The sequence below is a fragment of the Annulohypoxylon truncatum genome (genome assembly GCF_022578515.1).
Source record: "Annulohypoxylon truncatum strain CBS 140777 unplaced genomic scaffold F4807scaffold_3, whole genome shotgun sequence".
NCBI classification, from domain to species: domain Eukaryota; kingdom Fungi; phylum Ascomycota; class Sordariomycetes; order Xylariales; family Hypoxylaceae; genus Annulohypoxylon; species Annulohypoxylon truncatum.
In genome coordinates, this window is record NW_025953789.1 from 203,094 (window position 1) to 222,641 (window position 19,548).

The following is a 19,548-nucleotide window of genomic DNA, read 5'->3' on the forward strand; positions in this document are numbered from 1 at the left end:
CAATTGGATCGGGTTGAATTAGAGAATGGGCTCCTGGCGTTATCGTATTCTTTGGAGGGGTTGGAATTGTTGGCTGGGCTGTTGCTTCGTAGGGAATACCATTATTTTCGCTGTTCCGAGATGCGTTCGGATCGTCCCGTTCTTCGAGAGCGCTGCCTACTGATTCATATGGAAACTGCGCCCTCATCCCGAGAGGCGCCTGATAGAATTTTGTGGCTTTGTTTCGTCTATGCTTCTCTTAGTGATAGAAGGTCCTAAGCGAAGTGACTAGGGATTTTGTCTAGCAGGTAATGTAATGTCTATTTGAATATGCGGTGAGATTCGTGGTAATAGGGGGAACCTTTCGGATGCGATGAAGTTCTCTAAGTTTTTGTTGGATATATGCAAGCCCTCGTGCGCCGACGATAACTACCTACCTAGGCCAGCCACCGGGGACCACGGAGTTCTCAAACAGCTTTTACTCCGTTTATGAGGCGCCTTCACCCCCCGATACTTCAGTACATATGCATATTCAAACATGATTTAAGATATTAGGCCTGTACTCATTGAGTTCATCCCAATACCTACCTATACATCAGTTAGGTTATAGAGATCTCTTAACCAAATAGAGATGCTCACCACAGATGCGCCTTCTACGCCTCATGTCGGTATGTCATATATTATGTAATAAGCGTATATCACCAAATCTACCTAGCTAGGTCCGCTTATAGTGTCAATTGGGGCTTTAATTAGACTTCTTTGTTCATTCAGAGTAGCTTAGTGAATGCCCTTTAATGGATTTCTGACCATGAAATGATCGTGGGCATCGAACTTTTGTAATATCCGAGTATTGCGTTGTAATCCGGCCAGCTTCGCGCTTTGCGGTTAGTCTTACAAGCTACCTAATGATTGAAAGAGAGCCCTCACTTGGCACAAGTTCCTCGTAATAGATAATATGGATATCTCACGTGCGATTGATAACACTACAGCATGCAAGTTCCCGCTAGATGAAAAATAACTGATTTCTAACGGTTTTGTATATTAGTTGTATCTAGTAGAAAATATGAAAGAAGTTGTTAGCGTTGAGAAAGGATCTATTCGTCGAGTACTTAATAGGTACAGCGCCCCCAAGCGCCCTAAGCAGACAACTGTCCCAATTCTGATGTGAGGTCTGATCGCGTTACATCGTCGTCTTCTGCGGGGGCAAAGTATGATTTGAAACAAACGGTAATAAATGAATGTGACCTTGCGTCGCTTGATTCGGATCTGCTGGAATTGATATTGGTTGCGGTGACCTTCTCGAGGTCTTCGATTTGTTCAATCAATCATAGTATCCCTTGCTCGAGGCTAGATTGAATATTGTTTGTAGTTCGTACATAGATAGTGGGCATGACATACGAAGATGTTTCTGTTAGAAAGGTTTCAACTAAGCATCAGCCTTAGATGCTAGAACCATGGCTCATCCACACCTATGGATATCACCCCAATAAGATTAAAGGGCAGAGGAATACCTATGACGAAATGTGTACAAGTATCTCTTCACCTTTCAAGGTTTCTTCTGAAGTTCTTGTAAAAGTGTACATAGTACCCGAACTGTTTGAGGCCTTGTACGAAAATGCTTTGCGCTATCTACTACTAGAACTTAGACCTCTCGTACCTTGCATGTTGACGAAATGGTTCTAGCTTGGACAAGGAAGATGCAATTTTAGGTGTATTGGCACATGCAGCATCCCTGTAGATACAGGAGATACAGGAGCCACAAGAGCCACCAAGCGCTTTCCCCCTATCGAGTTGGTCCTTACGCAGGACGCAGTAATCGATATCGAGTTCCACAAGCACCGTGAACCCGTGCCGCCTTAACCCAGCAACCCAGCAACCACGCAACCACGTTAGTGAAAATACCTACCTACATAGTCGTCTTATTAGATTCAAACCTTCTCGGGAAGCACGTCTCAACTCCCAACGTTCTTTTGACACCATCAGACACCCTTTGGTTAACAAAGGCAGAGAAAGAGGAAAAGACGTTCAGAAACAATGGGATTGATGACAATTTGAACAACCCAGACAAGCCGAACAATACTCATTCTTTTAAGACAATGATATATTTTGGTCTTTTATAACGTTGCTGGTCTACGACGAATTCCTACTTCTACTCGCCTGTCCCCCGACATATCAACCTTAGCCATTCGCACCGCTTTTTTCCTTCCACTATCTTTTAGGCGCAACTAGAATTTGTACCTTATTCATATTTGTTTTCATAATTAATGAACTGTTGATTTGCGCAGCTAGCTGCCCTTCGGCTGGAATCGAGTCACGGTTTACAGCCTCCTCTAATCCTAATATAAACGGTAGAGACGGCATTGAATACTAAATTAATACCTAACCGCAATCATGGTTCCCTCTATACAGTCACAAGCCGCCCAGGTGGCTTTGCTTGAATGGGTAAGTCTTTACTTCTCTCCCCCTTCTTATCTTGATTTCCTATTGTCTCGGATAGCGACTAACTGCTAACTTAATATGTGGTCACAGACCGAGACGATGCTCGTCCGATTCATGCCTGATCGAAGTCCAGAATTGAGAGCGAAGAAGCCTGAGAACCTCTACGATGGCGCTGTTTTCTCTGCCCTACTTGAGATTTTAGATACCGAGTACAACCCTTCCAGATTCCAACAAAGCCTCGAATCTTTTCCAGCAGACCCCGATCAAGGTAGGAGGAGGAACTTACACATCATCCATATGGGCCTGAAAGATCTTGGGAGGCGAAACTGTCCCAAAGTAGAACCTTTGATCAACCAGCTGGATTTCCAGGCATTGGCTAAGGAACCGACTAGGGCCGGTGCCTTCGACGTGAGTGCATCTACCTCGTCCTCTAGCTCGGCAAAGTTCCCGTGTTTTCCGGGTCCCGCTAACATTCATCTCCAGATTTTGGTCCTCTTCTTATGCGCTGCGTGTCTTCGTGAAGATGATAACTCGAAGTTTGTTAGCTTAGTTACGGGTTTGGAAACGAAAGCCCAACAGGGTATTTTCCAGATACTCAAAGAAGTTGATACAAAATTGGCGCAGATAGCTTCGACTGGTGAAGGCGACCTTGAGCCAGGTCATCCCGCCGATCTCGATGACGAACTTGCGCAAGAAGCAGCGCTGGCGCAACTACAGTACGAGGCGGAAGATGCGAGGAGACAGGCGGGCGGCTTAAAAATGCGGCTAGATCGTCTTCAAGATAATTACGAGGATCTGATTAGGAAGCACGAAGAGCTCCAAGAAGAGAATGAGCAGTTACACAAGCAGATCGAGTCGGAAGCCGGCAACTTTGATAAGCATCGTCTTCAGCGTCAATTGAAGGAGAATGAGACGCTCATCGCAAATTTGGAGAACGAAAGGAACTACCTGGTTGAAGAAAGAGACCGACTCTTAAAAGAGAAAAGTCGCCTTGAAGTAGCGGCCCAAAAAGCCGAGACTTTGACTGACGAGAACCAGGAGCTTCGTTCCAGAAATGAGGACCTTTCTAAGAAAGCTAATATGGCCGACAACTTGAGGAAGAAGCTAGAATCGATGAAGGCGATAGAAGCCGACTTCAAGACCCTCCAGAATGAGCGTGTTGATGCTGCTAAGCTCATGGAACAGCTTGACAATGCCACAATGAGAATAGAGACCTTAAAGCGGGAAGCTGAAGCCTACGCCACGAAGATGCAGGGTTATGAAATCGACATCGCCAACTTTAATAACCAGAAGACCATGTACACAGCAGAGAACGCCGAGTTGAGATTGCGCCTTGAAGATCTGCACTCCAGGAGTCAGATAGACGAAGCTGTTGTCCGAGATCTTCAAGAGAAAGTCATGATGCTTGACCCCTCAGCTACTACTACTACTACTACTCCGAGCACCCCTCTAGGTTCCCATCATCCGGCTACGCTCGAAGATGAACTTAACGAGTCTAGCAATGCTATGTCAATGAGGAACCTCGAATTGCAACGCCTGCAGGCAGAGAATGCTGTTCTTAAGAGCAGCATCGGTACGGAAACCGAAAAAGGTCAACTTATCCAGGAGATGGAAGACCTTCGTGTTTCACGTGAAAGCCTGCAGGAGAAGGTAAATGACTTACTCGAGAAATACACGGTTAGCCAACATCAGCTCGATGCGCTTATTCAAAACATGGGCAAAGACGGGTTAGTCAAAGCTTTACAAGCTTGTTATGACCTAGCGCCGGACACGAAGTGGCTAATGTCGAATTACTTCAGAGACGAAGCATATTCCAACATGCGAACGCAAGTCCTCGCCGAACAGAACAACGCCAAGAAACTCGAAAGGGAACTTGCATCCGCAAAGGAGCAGATCGCCGACAAAGACCGTGCCTTACTCGAAGCACGAGGCGACTGTAAGATCATCTTAAGGGAATACGCTTTCGCCGGAAATTATGCTGACATTGAGGACAAAGTTAATGCCGTCGAGAAGTCCAGCCTAGAAGCTCTTGCGGAGCTGAAGAGAACCGATGGCATGCTTGCCGTTTCTCTTCGTGCCGAGCTTGAGACGGAAAGGAGGAAGCACAAGGCATTGAGAGACGAATTCGAAAACCAGCGATCGCAACTCTTAACAGCGTTCATCGAGAAAGACCAGCTTCGACGCGAAGCTGAGGCGGCTAACCGCGAGATGCAAAGGGCTGCAGACGGACTTCCCGTCAACACGGATAGCGCCAAGCAATCCGAGAAGATGGAGAAGCTCCGGACTCGGTACAAGCAACTACAGCAGGTGAGTCGACGTTCTTCTAGTCAATCTCTTACCTATTCCGTTGGCAGCAACGACGATGATGACGATAGATATGTCGTGAGCACTAAAGTCAAGCGTCAATCTATTTGGAACGCTCTTACTAGTCCTTGGTTCGGGAACAAGCCAGAGCGGCCGGAGAGCGGCTTTTACCCTTACGAGGTGAAAAGCAATGGCTCATTCGGCCCCTCTGATCGTCCGGTCCCTACTCCTATTTCTCCCATGTCTGCCCTGTCTCCCACGTCCATGGGTCTTAGTAGTGTTGGCTACTCTTCTAGAAACCTAAGCAACTCGTCAGACCTCTCGAAATTTACCTCTAGGAGTAGACCCATTATATCCCCTACTAGCAGGCCTACTAGCAGGCTGAGTACACGTTCTACCTTGTCTTCTTTTCTAAATTTTGGTCTCCAAAGCGAATAAGAGCCAAGTGGCTGGGCGGGATGCATTAAACCTACAATTTACGATAATCATTTGCAATACATATATGCTAACGGCATATGCTCCATTTATAGCAATACGAGCAGTCAGAACTTAAGAACCGTGAGCTAGAACGGACACTCAAGGCTGTCCGTGCCGGATCAGAAGCCGGTGCTCAGAAGGTACGTCGAGTTTTCCCTACTTGTATCTTTTATATCAGTGGTCTGAAAAAGGTGGTAATCCGGGTATCTTTTCATTTATCTACTTTCATTGCAGCTCAAAAATATAGAATGTGTTTCATGTTTTTATGTCTTATTCTTTTACTTCGTCGTACGATCATGTATGCAGACCAGAATCTTGTGACGAATGAAGGCCTCCGTTACCACCGCAGAGTAATAATTGCGGCCCTAATTAAACTTTACAGGCACAAACCGACCAGATTATTAAAAACCTCCAACGCGAGAACGCGATGATCGCCACTGCTTGGTACGACCTTACAAGTCGCCTACAAAGCAACCATGTTGTCCTACAGCGACGGCACGATGTCCCAAAGAGTTGGTTAAACAAACAGAGACAGCTGGTGAATGGTAAGTGGCATGTTTAATTGCCTCGTTGATATCACTTATCTACCAATAAATTCTATGAATAGCATCCATCAGATACTAATGGGAATGACAGCTACGCCTCGGAAATAGGAAGTCTAAGTATAATACAGTTGGCCACGACGGGATCTGCGGTGGTCTAGAATTGGCTTATTCTCCCAGCCTCAACTTTATTGCTAGCGAAGCCAGATATTACTTGAAGCCGGCTTGGACATTGGCGGTGGGGGCTAGATGTCCCTTTTCTCTTCTACACTTTCTCACAGGAAGTCTTCCTTCGTCTTTATATCACTTTACGTTGGAACGATTGATGCTACCATCCTAAAGATATCACACTTTGCCCCCTTCGAGCGCATTTTCTTTTCATAGGGTTGGTAGGCAAGCATGTGCAATTCTTGGTGGACGGCCTTGGTGATCGCTACGCGTCGACGTACGCATGCTTTTTTTGTACGTACGTAAATTATACCCGCTCTATACTGCATTGGTAGATACGCGGTGGTTGTGTTTGAGAGAATTGAGTTTTCTGAACCTAAATCATGTTTCTGTTCGAAACTACAGATATTACCTATCAGTGAACCATGTAGTAAGAACCGGAATCGTTATATTAGATTGCCTGGAAACTCAAGCTTGGTTGACGCTTGGGTTCTAATGCAGTCATACATATAAGAGGTACGTAGTGGTCGCCCCCAACTTCGCAACCATATTAAGAAACACAGCTACCTCCTCAGGTAGACTAGAAGGAGCAAAATTCACCACAAAATCCTAAATAGTTATTTTTGATTTTCTTTACTCTTGTCGCTTTCCCCGTTAATCTAAGTGTTAATGAGTTGATACGTATTGATCAAAGACATAGGTTGCTATATTTGGTCCTTGGGATCAATAAATATTGTTTGCTTGCGGCTTAAGATAACTTCAGGTTAGCGTTTCGCGAACTATTACCTTAGGTTAATTGCCGAACCACCGACTTTCACAGAGATTCGGAAATCTAGTTTCACCTAGGTAATTAAGATAGCTAAGTAGCAACGCGTGTCGCACACGCATGCTCCTCTACGAAGTCGGGAATTCTCTCAGGTATGTCGCTTTGTCACTGAGATGTTGAACTGAGAATATTCGGCGTGTACTTAGTCTTTACATTAACTCCGAGGATTCCGTGGGCCAATGACGAGGTAGTTACCTATTCAAGCACAGACTCCCACCTGAAATGGTCGAGTAGCCTCATCCAGGTGTGCAATGATACTGTTGTGCGTATGACGAAGATACGCGTCAGTTTAGAAGAGAAACCTGGCGGCACTTCTCTAACCGTGCTCGCAACGCGAGAGACCGCACCATCCGATCTGAAGTTTTCGGATTCGCTACTTCGCAACTTCGCAACTTCGCAAAACTAATTATAACGGTTGGCGTTTAGACTAAAGACTAAGATGGCGTCAGGCAAGATGAGCAATGGACTTTCGAGATTCGGTAGAATTAGATCCCGATGGATCGAGATCAACCAGATATCACTCCGGCTCCTAGACTTTAAACCTTGAACCTCGGTACTGGTAGATGTAGGTTACTATGGTGGGATGAAGATACATGCCTAATATACAAATAATTATATCGTAATGTGAATGTTGAAGTTAGGTAAGGCTTAGAACAACCGAAGAAATCAAGGATAGCTCTAGAAGCAAGATATAAAAATAAAAACACCCCCATGCAACCTTCCGATGGGAGATTAGCGCCCATGTGTCGGCCTTACTCGATATAGCCGTAGTGGATGTTCAGCCACATCTTAGTGCATGTTAGCCACTAGAGAAACCAATAAATTCTTTGGAGAGGTTGTATATGCACCGCCTCACGTGCGGAACATGGATGGCAACCGGGGCGCCTTATGTAACCTTGGGTAGGAAAGAACGGAAGCCCATTGGAAAAGCATTGATTTCAAAACGATTGCAAATCTCCGTACTCTCTTCAATCTTCAAAAGCTTAAAAGTTTAAATACCCTCAGCCGCTTACAACTTCGTGTTTAATCAGCATCGACTTAGGACTTACTTAACCCGATAATATACGATATACGATATTCCATACCGAGATATTAGTTACTCTATCATGACTTTGACAGTGCGCGCTCGGTTATTCCCACTAGGATGAGTCTAGTAGCCGGGGCGCATTAACAGGCGACCATGTCAAGTCTCGTGTGCTCGGCCATAGATCGCATCATCATCAACAATGAACAACACGTCTAGAAATTCGAGTGAGACCAGCAAGGGTCGCGACGCCTTCCATCTTCCGCCATCAGACCCCGAATTAATCTCTAAAATCCCAAGGATATTACCACACGAACGCGTTTTCCCCATTCAAATTGGCACTGAACTTTTTAAACTTTCCGGCGCTTCTCTCTCATCCGACGGTGAGCACCCATAAGCCCATGAGCCTATGAGCCCATCCTCTCTTACTCTCTCAACCTCAACCCCTTATTTTAGGCAGATGATGTCAGCTCAACGAAGCCTTAACCTATACACTCGCCAAGTCAAAAGTGCACATTCAATTCTCATTCACATATGTCTTGAATGGGGACACGTCATCTTTTTAAGAGACATTTTGCTGACATTGCTTTTCAGCTCCATCTTATTTTTCACAATATTTCCAGTGCCAAATTAAGAAGGCCGAAGAAAGTGGTGAAGATATATCAACCGCTATACGGACCCTCTACATAGATCGGGATCCAATTACTTTCAGGGATATCTCCCTTCATTTACAAGGCTATCATGTCTCCCCGCGAGATGGGACGCACTTTGTGCGCCTCTTCGCTGATGCCCAGTTTTATACGTTACCCAAGCTGATGTCGCAGCTCTACGAAGAGTCTATCTTCATTTCTATTGGTCACCGCGAATTCCAGATCCCACGCGACATATTCACCGGACCCGGCAACTCACCTAACTTCTTTTCTTTGGGCTTCGGCGTTTTCTTCTCATCGCGAGATGAGATATTTCCCGGACTCGACCGGGAGAATTTAATTAGGCCGCCTTCTATTATGCCGCCGTCTGTCCCGAACCGGTCTGCTGATACTTTTTATGAGTTATTGCACCTTTTGCGAGGATACCCGGTGCATATTCGCGATGAGGAGCATCGCGCTTCCCTCCTCCGCGACTGCCGATACTTCAATTTTAAGGGAGTGGAACAGAAGTTGATCCCACACCATATAAATTATAATCTATCTCGGCGGCGATATGAAATTACTCTTAGGTTGGAAGATATTCTCAAATCTGGTATTTCGATTGTCACGGATGTTACAACTCCAGGTAGCGGTGCGGAACCTGTCTCTGGATGGGTTAACTACATGCGGCCGTATGAGGACGACAAGCATCACGAACTTATCTTAGAAATCGGAGGTGAGAATACGAAGATGCATCTAAACGTCATGCGAGCAGAATTCTTCGGCCAGGTCAAAGTCCGCGTTGCGAGGCTATTTGAGGTAATAGCTACGAAACTCAATCTTCCGCCAACTACCCAACCTTTGGGACTTTTGATGGCGTCGGGTGGGGCCAGCAGCCAACCAGCGACACCAGGGAACACCCCGTTGAGCGAGGATCTCGTTCGAGTAGTAATCGAGCCTGAGACGCATATCATCCTCGACGGCAAAACATACACCAACTACACAGAAATTGAAGAAATGACTACAGCGATGTCGGCGTCGTCATCAATAGGGCATGGCGGAGGACAAGATTCGCCCATCTCCAGCATAGGCGGCTTCTACGGACCGTCGAGGAAGAGGAGGCGAATAGACTTATCAGGCCATATAGCGGACGAGTGGATAGTCAAGACGGGACAGTGGAGGCTCCGGATACAAGGCTCGAGGAACGGGAAGAGCGCGATCGAATGCGTACTCGTAGCCGTCAAGCTGGACGCGTATAGTACAGAGCAAGCGAGAAACGCCCAGCGAGGGTTCTTAAAGGGTTGACGGCAATGGCGGCCCGGAGGATCGCGATGGATATATCATTGTTTTATCCCGTTGGATTTGTGCCGTGTTATGTCCCTTGCGATTTGTGATTTATATAATTGTACGATCAAAATATAAAACTGTTAATTTTACGCTTACAGCGATGCTAGTATGTGAAATGTTTCGTTTGTTGTCGCGAGGTTGTTACAGGGTGAGTTTCTGATATACTCAGCAAAACTACCGATACTGATTAATAAATTTGTACCTATACAGTTTAGTTTGCTCTTTTCGATTCGGCGGCGTCGTATGGTATCCCGTAAATGCAACGTTAGCTACCATGGGATATGTACAAGGAGTCTGCCGTTACCCCAACGCCGATGTCGACGTCGGCGATCGACTGATAAACTTGCGATGACGTTACTATTCGCCTAGCGTTTGACGCCCCTCAATCCCCGATTCCTGTGGCTGTTGAATCGCTTTGTTTAAGATCCATTAGATTTCACACATACGTATATTTATTTGCATTTATTCGTCGATTATCTCTATCTAATCATCTCATTTGGCCCTTGGTTTATATTCGCGTACGGCATAGGTATCTATCATACTTTCTCAAGACATTCGAAGTTGATCCATCCCCAACACAGTCTTAACCTCGCTCAACCCCCCCTAATACTAGCGTTCACACCACAAACACCACAAATACCAGCCCACCATGACACCCCCCTCACCCTCACCCTCACCCGCAGAACTTTCACCCCTACCAACGCACATGAAAGCCCTCCAAATAACCTCCTTCAACGAACCCTACACCCTAACCTCCTCCGTCCCCGTCCCCACCGCCCTCGGCCCCCGCGAACTGCTCGTCAAAGTCGCGGCGGCGAGCTACTGCCACACGGACGGCATGGTCGCCGCTGGCGTCTTCAGGACGCGGATCCCGGCCACGGCATCGCATGAGGGCGCCGGAACGGTGGTTCGGGTTGGGGAGGGAGTGAGGGGGTTTGGGGTCGGGGATAGGGTTATGTGTGGACTGCCTTTGGGGCCTTGTGGGAGGTGCGGGGACTGTGTTGGTGAGGAAGGAGATGAAGAAGAGGGGGGAGAGGAAAGGGAAGGGGAAGGGAGTGAAGGGGAAACTGAAACAGGCTTCGAACAGTACTGCGCACACACCCAAGGCCACGTAGGCGTCCACATCGACGGGTGTTTCGCGGAGTACGTCCGCGTCGACGAGCGGTTCACCACAACCTTACCACCCGAACTGTCCTTCGTCGAAGCCGCGCCGCTCGCGTGCGCGGGACGCACGGCGTGGCGCGGCGTCCGACTCGCCGTCGATGGTGCGCGAAGGGGCGAATGGTTGCTTATCGTCGGGTCCGGAGGCGGGCTGGGACATCTAGCTGTTCAGTTCGCGAAAGGAAGGGGCGCTAGGGTCGTCGGCGTCGACGCGCGCGATGAGGGGTTAAGCGTTACGCGGGACGCGGGTGCGGACGCGGTGGTTGACGCGAGGGGGAAGTCGAAAGATGAGGTTGTGGCGGAGGTAAGACGGGTTATTACTACTACTATGGGAGGGAAGGGGGAAAAGGGGGCGCACGCGTCGATTGTGCTTGCGGATGCCGGAGGGGCGACGGCGTTGGCGGCCGCGGCGACGAGGATGCATGGTACGTTGGTGCAGATTGCGCAGCCGGAGGTTGTGGCGCTGCCGTTTCGCGAGGTGGTGTTTAGGGATGTGAGGGTTAGGGGAAGCTTGCTTTGTTCGCCGGGGGAGAGTAGGGATATGGTTGGGTTTATTGCGGAGGTGAAGAGGGAGGGACGGAGGAGACGAGAAAAGGATGAGGCAGGAAAGGAGGAGGGGAAAGAGAAAGAGAAAGGAGAAGCGGAAGGGGAGGGGGAGGGGATGAGAGGGGGGTTTAGGATAGAGACTACGGTGTTTGAGGGACTGGAGAAGATTGATGAGGTCTTGGAGTTGGTGCGGAGTGGGAAGATTAGGGGGAAGGCGGTGGTGGTGATTGATAGGGAGCAGGTTGAGGAGGATAGGAGGAGGGGGTGGGTGTAAGGCGCCGTGTTGATGGCTTTAGTTGCTATAAAAGGGTTAACATCGCCAGTGTGTATGTTGTAATATTACCTAGAGTTTGAACCTACGTACGAGATAGGGAATCGTGAGATTTTGGCGGCCTATCCAAATACCTCTTAGAATCGATCCATACTAGGAACATATACTATGACTACTAGGAGAGTCAGTTGAACTCGCCTTTTCACCGGAAGATTATCACTTCCAATATCATCTCAAATTAGCTACGCACAAGACGCAGAGATACCATCCAGATACCATTTTTAACCTTCTCCTCAGACAGCCGTCGTGGGCAAGAGGCGAGGCAGCGTAGGTAATTGTCGAAGAGGTTGTCACGCTTACGACTAAAGGGGTAAACATCTGCCTACAATGCGAGCCCCGACCACACCAACGACGAAATAAAGCTCAAGTCGTAATTTCCCTCCGTGCGAGTCTGTCAACAAAATACTACCTGTTATCAACATTCGGGGATTGGGAAAGCAAAATATAATTTCGCGACTTGATGAATATAGGGAGGTAGATAGTCAGATATTTCACCTCGCGTTCCTTTTATTAACAATGTTTTGACCAGGGCTATAAAGTAGTATATTACTAAGTTTTGAAGATTGTCAACAGTGCAGAATACATTACAGAAGGTTTTATACCACGAATGGGTGCATCCATATGCAACACATCCACCTAAGGTTCTGCTAATGCCATCCAAAACAACCAAGAAATCCAACTCCAAGGATTGCCAAAGGGAACTTTGCCAATATTCCCAAAGACTATAGGGGCAAAGTGCTTCCAGTTAATTAAAGCCAAGCCATTATAGTTGCCAATAAGCTATAGCCTGGGTATACTTAGGTAAGTAGATTGCTCTGCTCGGTTTCTAGAAGTTAATAACTGCCGGTGGCGGCGATGTTATACAACCGCCTTCTTCTCAGATATTTATCCAAACTGTTAATGGAAAATGTGGCTCAATATTTAGAATTATCTCATAACTTATATAAAGTCGCTATTAAGAATAGTAGATTTGAAAGGATTGACGTTACTACCGCCAATCCATGAAGAGCATTAGTCATCCCTTAAGTACCTAGAGAGGTAATTTTCTGACTCGGGACACGGTTGGCAAAGGCTACGACGGATAGGGAAAGGCAATAAACGCTGCAACGGTAGAATGTGGTTCCAGAACAAAGAGGAACGCTTAGACATCTACTGCGATGCTTGCGGGGGCGTCCTGCCGCCGTCGAGCGTAAATTTTGGGAAAGGCGATAGAGAATCGATAGGTGCTTCTCTTTATAATATAAAATTGCAGAGAAATCTGAATGTCATCTCTCTTGCTTGATTGCAAATAATAGCAGGTTGACGGTGAGATGTAGTTGGTGCGTCGTGCGAGGTGTATGAGTAGATCAACGGTAACCCTAATTAACTAAGTGGACAGGGTGGCCGGTGGAATATACCGGAAACAGTCGTCATAACTTAGGACTAAACCTTAACAACCGCCCCAGGCAGCTCTCGCTCGGGAGATGGGTTAATATCCACGTGGCGAGGTGCGGCGTCGATACTGTAGAAGATGTTGATTTCGAAATGATGAATGTCGACCAGAAATGAAAGACGTAGACGAAGACAACAAAGGTCGTCGGGGTCATTTTTCCGTCGGGCAGCGCATCGTATAGTTGCGAGGAGTTCGTCGGTGATGAACCCCTCGTCGACACTGAACATCTGTGCTGTGGGCGGGAACGGGCGTCTTGCGAGAGACGATAAAAACGCCAGCACAGGTGCCATTCTCAGTGTTTCTTACTTTAGGTTTCCAGACACTTGCTCATGGCTGTCACCTATCGAATACACACGATGTTTCGAATACGGAAACACCAGTTTCGGTTAGGATCTGGAGCATCGAGTCCTGCCGTCCTGGTGGAGGACTCGGGATAACATGATGACCATCGAGGTCATCGGCAGCGAAGTTATCTACATGGAAAAAAGAAGTTGGTATTAATACCGGAGAGCGAAGAGTCAATGGAATAGCAAAAGAAAGAATTGGTGAGCTTTGTAATTGTAATGTATATATACAGGAGTGGAAAATAGTAAGTGGCGTGTACAATAGTTGAGAATGAAGTTAATGGGGAATAGGGGTAATATTTATTCATAATCTTTTTGCTATCCTGATATTGTGATGAAGCCATATGATTGGATTCATGTGCCAGTTCGTGCCTATTCTTTAAACCTTGATGTCCAAGTAAACTCACAGTGAAAATCTCAGTTTTGGGTCAACACATTAAGCACCTCGCGATGGCTAGAAAACTTCATCGCCCCAATGGCGAGAGGGGGAAGTGGAAACGCAGCAGCTATCCGTAAGATATATCAAAAGGGAGGCTGGGGAAAAAAGAATAGCAACAGGATGAACGGTATGCGTTGTTGAATGTCATGCACATTTCCAAAGGGAAACATAAATCAGTGGAGCCTTTAGTGAAGCCAACATCAATTGTTCCTAAATAGCACCTAGACTTAAAAGACAGTGACAATTCCAGATGTTCAGCTTAGGACTCACCTACAGCCCACCCTATTTTGCTGCCTGAAGCAGAGTGGGAGGCTGCATCACGGCAAAGCTCTATGCATGAATGTGTAACTTTCGGAAGCAGGCATTTGACGCAAGTCGCGGGATGTATCCAGTAGATCATAGATCATCGACACATCGGGCTCTGACAGCATAGCTTATCGAAGCAACGTATACAAGCGAATAAGAAGCACAGATTTTGTCTCACCCGGCCTGTCTCACATGGGCTATGGAAATGTACCTATGCATATTAAACTTGACGTTGACTCTTAGATTTCAACGACACAAGCAAGGGGGAACCGCGCTACACAAGACAGACGGTTGGGAGCATCAGAAAATTACCTTTTTGCGGCCGGTAAGACACATACATCTATGGATGTATCTTAGGGTCCAACACCAGTCGCCGACCAACCTGGAACATCTGAGATGCTGCGGCTCCGGTCTTCCCATCCAAATCAACCAGACAAAAAGATCCACAACCTATCAAGCACGTTGCCGAAGAGAAAGCTGTGGGTGGACGGACGTCATGGGAACGGTGTCTCCCAGCCCCACGAGATTGCCACTTAGCGAGGAGGGGAAGCTTTCTTCCTCGTTTGCGCAAGGCCTCTCAGCCGGCAGGCAGGTAGGCAGGTAGGTAGTTGCGACGCCCATGTGACGACCCTGAGGTCCGTTATGCATAGCTGGTACCTTAGGTAGGGAAGTATAGGATACCTAAACCTGATCTGCCCTGGCGGTGCGGCAAGATCCGCAGATCTCGAATCTGGGTCTTAGCGGCAAACGGCAGACGGCAAGCTGCAGTGTCCCTTTGCAATATTCGTCTCGTCCTATAAGTACTTAGCAAAGACCTGCAGGACACAATTAACCGTTAATTTACGGTTTATATTTTTCGAACTATAAATATATGGTTTATCTTAATCTAACATTTATTTATCCGAGCGTTTATAATATTAAACGATTACTCGTACTTTATTGTTAAATATTCTTAAACGTTTAACTTTAACAACCGTTTCTACTTGGGAATAGCTTCAATAAGTGTATATAACTATCCTAGTATTTTAGTTATCCTGGTTTACCTCCTAATTTAGGTGTGTGTAGCCATTTTAATACTTTGGACCTTTAATCCTAAGGTGTGTGTAGCCATTCCGATCGTCCTAGTCTAACTCTTTTGATCTTATTGTGTTACTTGCCTTCAAGTTCTATATATAAGACTTTGCTCCCACCCACCTACTTACATGCCTTCTTCTTCTTTAAAACTTCAAGTACTCCAAGGTTTAAAGTCTTTGAAGAAGTCTTCAAAAACCTACCTTCCTACCTACCTACCTACCTACCTACCTACCTACTTAGGTCCCACCAGGATCGTCTCCAGGAACGCCAGGAACTTCAGGAACTCCAGGATCTCCAAGACTGACTTGCCAGCAGTGCTTACGTACTTGTGAGGCTCAACTGCGTGGCTCCTTAGGTAGGTAGGTAGGTATTACAGTTAATACTGCAATTATAGATTTCATAGACGTAAAAGGCCTCCTTAGCCTAAATAGATTCAACCTAACCTAACCTATTTACCTATTTATTTACCTATTAGTCCCAACGTTACACCTACTCCCGTTAGCTCCCGTGGCCTTCCCGTTTAAGTACATCTCAAGCTTCAAATAAACGATTAAATATTCAAACGTTTAAGTTTGGATCAAATATAAAAACGCATATAAACATTTATTTAAAATTATAGTTACTCAGTAATTTGTCTATTCTCAAACGTTTACCATAAATAAACTGTTAATTAACGGTTAATTGTTCCCTGCGGATCTTTGTACGGTAGTCAGTCACTTCCAAGTTGAGATTATGTATGCCGGTTAAGTTGCATCTTGGCGGGGCTAGAGATTCTAATGCGGTCTGACGATGTCTAGGTAGGTACCTTTAGGTAGGTAAGGAAGGGAAGTAGGTTGGGTAGGTAACTTGCAAGACAACATGTTACCTAATACCTAGGTAGAAACTTGTTTGAGACAAGCTGTCGATGGGAGGGGGAGTATAGCATCAGATGGTCACTTGCGCATGCTTGAAGCTATCCGCAGCTTGATGTCGTTGGGAGGAAGCGCTGCGATTGGTTGGGCAGAACATTGGACGGGGAATATCTCGCACACGTGTGTGTGGAGTCCTGCGCGAGCTGCTGCAAGGTTCCTTTCCTAACCTTCCTCAAGCGGTGTTTTGTGCCGTCATGAATTTCCTCCCCTCCTCCCCTCTCCTCTCCTCTCCCCGGAGGAAGCCGTGAGAGTAGATCCGGGAGGAAGGTCTTGGGTGGGAGGATTGACGGGAGCGTACATGCCCTAAGACTTCACCGATCTCATCTTTTATACTCCGGAGGATTTCGGGGGCTTGACTAGCTCTTCGGTAGCCCCGTCAGAGTTGCAGGTCTGGTAGATCTAGATTGTGGACGGCTGTACAGAATATAGACCTAACGTATAGTACACACCGAACAAAGAATTAGGCGCATCTTTTCGTTGATGTTCCTAGGGAACTAGTGTAGCTTAGCAATGTGTCTCGGGTACATGATCACGGCCATGAATATAAATGCGAATGCGAATAGTAGCCTGATAATTCACCCATGTAGGAGGTAGCCGACCATGTGGAAATCAGATCAACCAGGATGATGAAGGTCTTGATCGCCTCCACTATAACGGGTAGCAAGGAAGGATTCCGAGTGAGGGTTCTGGCGTGGTCCCGTAGCTTGGCATGCAATTGCTCCTTGCCGCCAGTTGACGCGATAGGCCTTTAAATTCCGAGTCGAAAGAAGAGGCTATAGTTTCCAGTTGCGTGAACATTTGGTTTCTTGATACCCAGAGTGATGACCTCAACGTCTTGTATAGAGCTTTGGTGATCCGGTTTCATGGATGAATTGATGAGTGAATCGATCAATGCCCGTGGGGCAATCCCAATGCCGGACTGCTTGCCGATTGACCAACCGCTGTGAAGAGGGATCTCAAAACCCCGGGGACACTTCTAGATCTCTGGGACGCAAATGCCGTTGCTGTCTGCTGACTTTTCGCTTCCACGCCATCATCGTGCGAGCGTCGCCTGGAGTATTTTATGCGCGACGTCATTGACTACTCTATAACGATGCTACGACATGGCGTGGCTTTTCTTTTTTCGCCTGTTGTGCTCCCCAGAGATCTGCCGCGGGCATATCTGGCCAGGAGGGTTGCTAGATCATGCCCAGGTGGACTTGGGACCCGGGCGGGTGGTTGGATCTTGGGGGTCCTGAGGCGCGGATATTACCTGTCAGTATTCTCAGGGCTGTCGATTGTGGCTTGCTCTAGCGCTGGCGAGAGCCCTACTGAGCCCAGTTGAGCCCTATTCCGAGCAAACATGGTCACCACCTAGGCATTCATTGACGAGGGAGGAATAGCATCTTTCAAGAAGTTTCTTCCATCGTGCCACTTTTCTCAACGGCGTCCTTTAGTTTGTACAAGGAGATGCCTGCCGGATTTGCCTTGTTTTTGCTCGCCTTGTGTGGCTACGCTATTAAGCTCACCGTTCTTGTCTCGGGAGGATGCCGCGGCTTTAGGGGATAACACTAACGAAAATCTAGGTACATATCGTTTGCTTCATGCTTGTAGGCGTTGGTACCTGAATAGCTGCGACATCGGGTACCTATTCTTAACTACTAGGTAATAGGTATACGACACCCAGGTCTTTGGTGTTGGTTCTGTCGCAATAATGTTCTTCAACAGATTCTGACCTCAATTCGAAAAGATGTTGGTTCTAACCTCGTGGGGGTTTTACCAATAGTATGTGACTCGGGCAGGGGCTCCAGAGTCGGCTAGGTAACCTAGAGCTGGCCTTGTAGCATTCCGAGTGGAGCGGTTTCTCATAGCCCAGTTCGTCACTGTCGTAGCGCGCAAGATTAAGGGCCTCGAAGGTCGACGTAGGCTATCGACGTATTTGGTAATAACTGCGTTAGCGTACCTGTGTAGGTGTAGGCCGATTCTTCACCTCTACATACAGATCTTCGGAACTTGAATTTAACAGCAGAATTCCTTTGCCCTTGTTGCTTCACTGGCGTCTTATCACGAATCCTGACCCTGCAAGAGAGAGGGGCCTGGGCTGTTGCGACGGCCAGACTCCAGTATCTTACCTCCCCCATTTGCAGCCAGAACTCGTGGATGTAGTTGTATCGAGTCGATTTAAGCGATAGGGACGCCAATCGAATCGCACATGTCCCAAAGTCGCGTCCCCATCCCTTTCTGGTATTTCATCACTGTCGATATTAGGCAGTTGTTTCAAGGCCCGAGCTTTGCAAGTCCCGAGATCAACGGTTGATCTTCTTCTCGCCGTTACTCGAAAAGTAAGGTCGGGAATTGTCTAGCACGTGGTTGGAATTTCTTCCCCACGAACGATGGTAATGCTATGCGGCTTGCCTTGCCTGTCCCTGGACTAGAGGCATCTCACCTACATCTCCTACGCACATAAACCTACGGGATGATCAAAGATGCGCGCTACTGTGCGCGTGAAAATCCTCCTAAGGATTGCAGTTATGAAAATCATCCTGTGGAGCAGGATGAGGATCCTATTTATTCTCTTTCTGTTCGTCTCGTATAACAGCCTCTCACCGCAACGGACAGAAACGGTTTGTGTTCGAATGGAATTGAAATTGGATCGAATAAGATGTGTATTATATCCCACGGGAACAGGGACCCTACGCGGCGAAATTCACCTGAAGAGTTGATCTCGAGGTGAGCTGAACCGGGAAAGAGGTAACCCTTACGAGGTATGTCTAAAGGACATTGCTGTGAGGAATTCGGCGGTAGCGAGGGGATAGGTAATTGTAGGCCATTGTTGGAGTAGGCATTTTTGATTGGTAGTCAGCGACTTTGCTGGTGCCATGAGAAGTGACTGATGAGGATCAGCCCTGCAGGAAATGGTATCAATTGCTACATTATCAGGCTCCTTGGTATCGTGGCCGATGGTACACTGACGAAGTAGTTTGATCCTACCTACACTTCTGCCCTTCCACCTCACCCCCTTTCTCTCCTTTTGAATCCGTTTCGAGCTATATTGTGTGTTTTAGCTGAGGCGTGAGGCCGACTATGATTCTACGTATGTATGTAAGCGGCTTACTAAATCCAACAACGCCTCTGTGTATTCCTTTGCGTGTTCCCTCGTTGGTCATCGTACAGTCAGAGCTAAAAATGACGTGAATCGATGTGGCTGCATAGGATCGTAGATTAGGAGTGTGTAGTCTAAATTGGATTCGCCTCTGACGTAGAAGAAAGTGAAATATATAATTATAGTG

At 47.0% G+C, this 19,548-nt stretch overlaps 3 protein-coding genes across 3 annotated transcripts; all 3 read left to right on the forward strand.

The window, feature by feature from the left end:
• The first annotated feature begins 1,809 nt into the window (after nucleotides 1-1,809).
• F4807DRAFT_408578 (uncharacterized protein) lies at nucleotides 1,810-6,290 on the forward strand. Its single transcript, XM_047996450.1, has 7 exons — nucleotides 1,810-2,421; nucleotides 2,509-2,826; nucleotides 2,902-4,354; nucleotides 4,415-4,725; nucleotides 5,253-5,339; nucleotides 5,582-5,744; nucleotides 5,836-6,290. Exons 1-7 carry the CDS (start codon nucleotides 2,371-2,373, stop codon nucleotides 5,850-5,852), a joined length of 2,400 nt encoding a protein of 799 aa, XP_047858171.1. The 5' UTR covers nucleotides 1,810-2,370; the 3' UTR covers nucleotides 5,853-6,290.
• A 1,393-nt stretch (nucleotides 6,291-7,683) lies between these two features.
• Nucleotides 7,684-9,824, forward strand: F4807DRAFT_408586 (uncharacterized protein). The gene is made up of 2 exons (XM_047996451.1): nucleotides 7,684-8,142; nucleotides 8,354-9,824. The coding sequence occupies exons 1-2, from the start codon at nucleotides 7,962-7,964 to the stop codon at nucleotides 9,691-9,693; spliced, it is 1,521 nt and encodes a 506-aa protein (XP_047858172.1). The 5' UTR covers nucleotides 7,684-7,961; the 3' UTR covers nucleotides 9,694-9,824.
• F4807DRAFT_408588 (GroES-like protein) lies at nucleotides 9,782-11,960 on the forward strand. The gene has a single exon (XM_047996452.1). It carries the CDS (start codon nucleotides 10,385-10,387, stop codon nucleotides 11,714-11,716), a length of 1,332 nt encoding a protein of 443 aa, XP_047858173.1. The 5' UTR covers nucleotides 9,782-10,384; the 3' UTR covers nucleotides 11,717-11,960.
• Nucleotides 11,961-19,548: the final 7,588 nt, after the last annotated feature.

Coding starts and splice junctions, on each gene's coding strand:
- F4807DRAFT_408578 (XM_047996450.1), top strand. CDS start 2,371: ATGGTTCCCTCTATACAGTCACAAGCCGCCCAGGTGGCTTTGCTTGAA. Junction 2,827..2,901: donor CTAGGGCCGGTGCCTTCGAC/GTGAGTGCATCT, acceptor ATTCATCTCCAG/ATTTTGGTCCTCTTCTTATG. Junction 5,340..5,581: donor CAGAAGCCGGTGCTCAGAAG/GTACGTCGAGTT, acceptor TAAACTTTACAG/GCACAAACCGACCAGATTAT.
- F4807DRAFT_408588 (XM_047996452.1), top strand. CDS start 10,385: ATGACACCCCCCTCACCCTCACCCTCACCCGCAGAACTTTCACCCCTA.
- F4807DRAFT_408586 (XM_047996451.1), top strand. CDS start 7,962: ATGAACAACACGTCTAGAAATTCGAGTGAGACCAGCAAGGGTCGCGAC. Junction 8,143..8,353: donor CGCTTCTCTCTCATCCGACG/GTGAGCACCCAT, acceptor ATTGCTTTTCAG/CTCCATCTTATTTTTCACAA.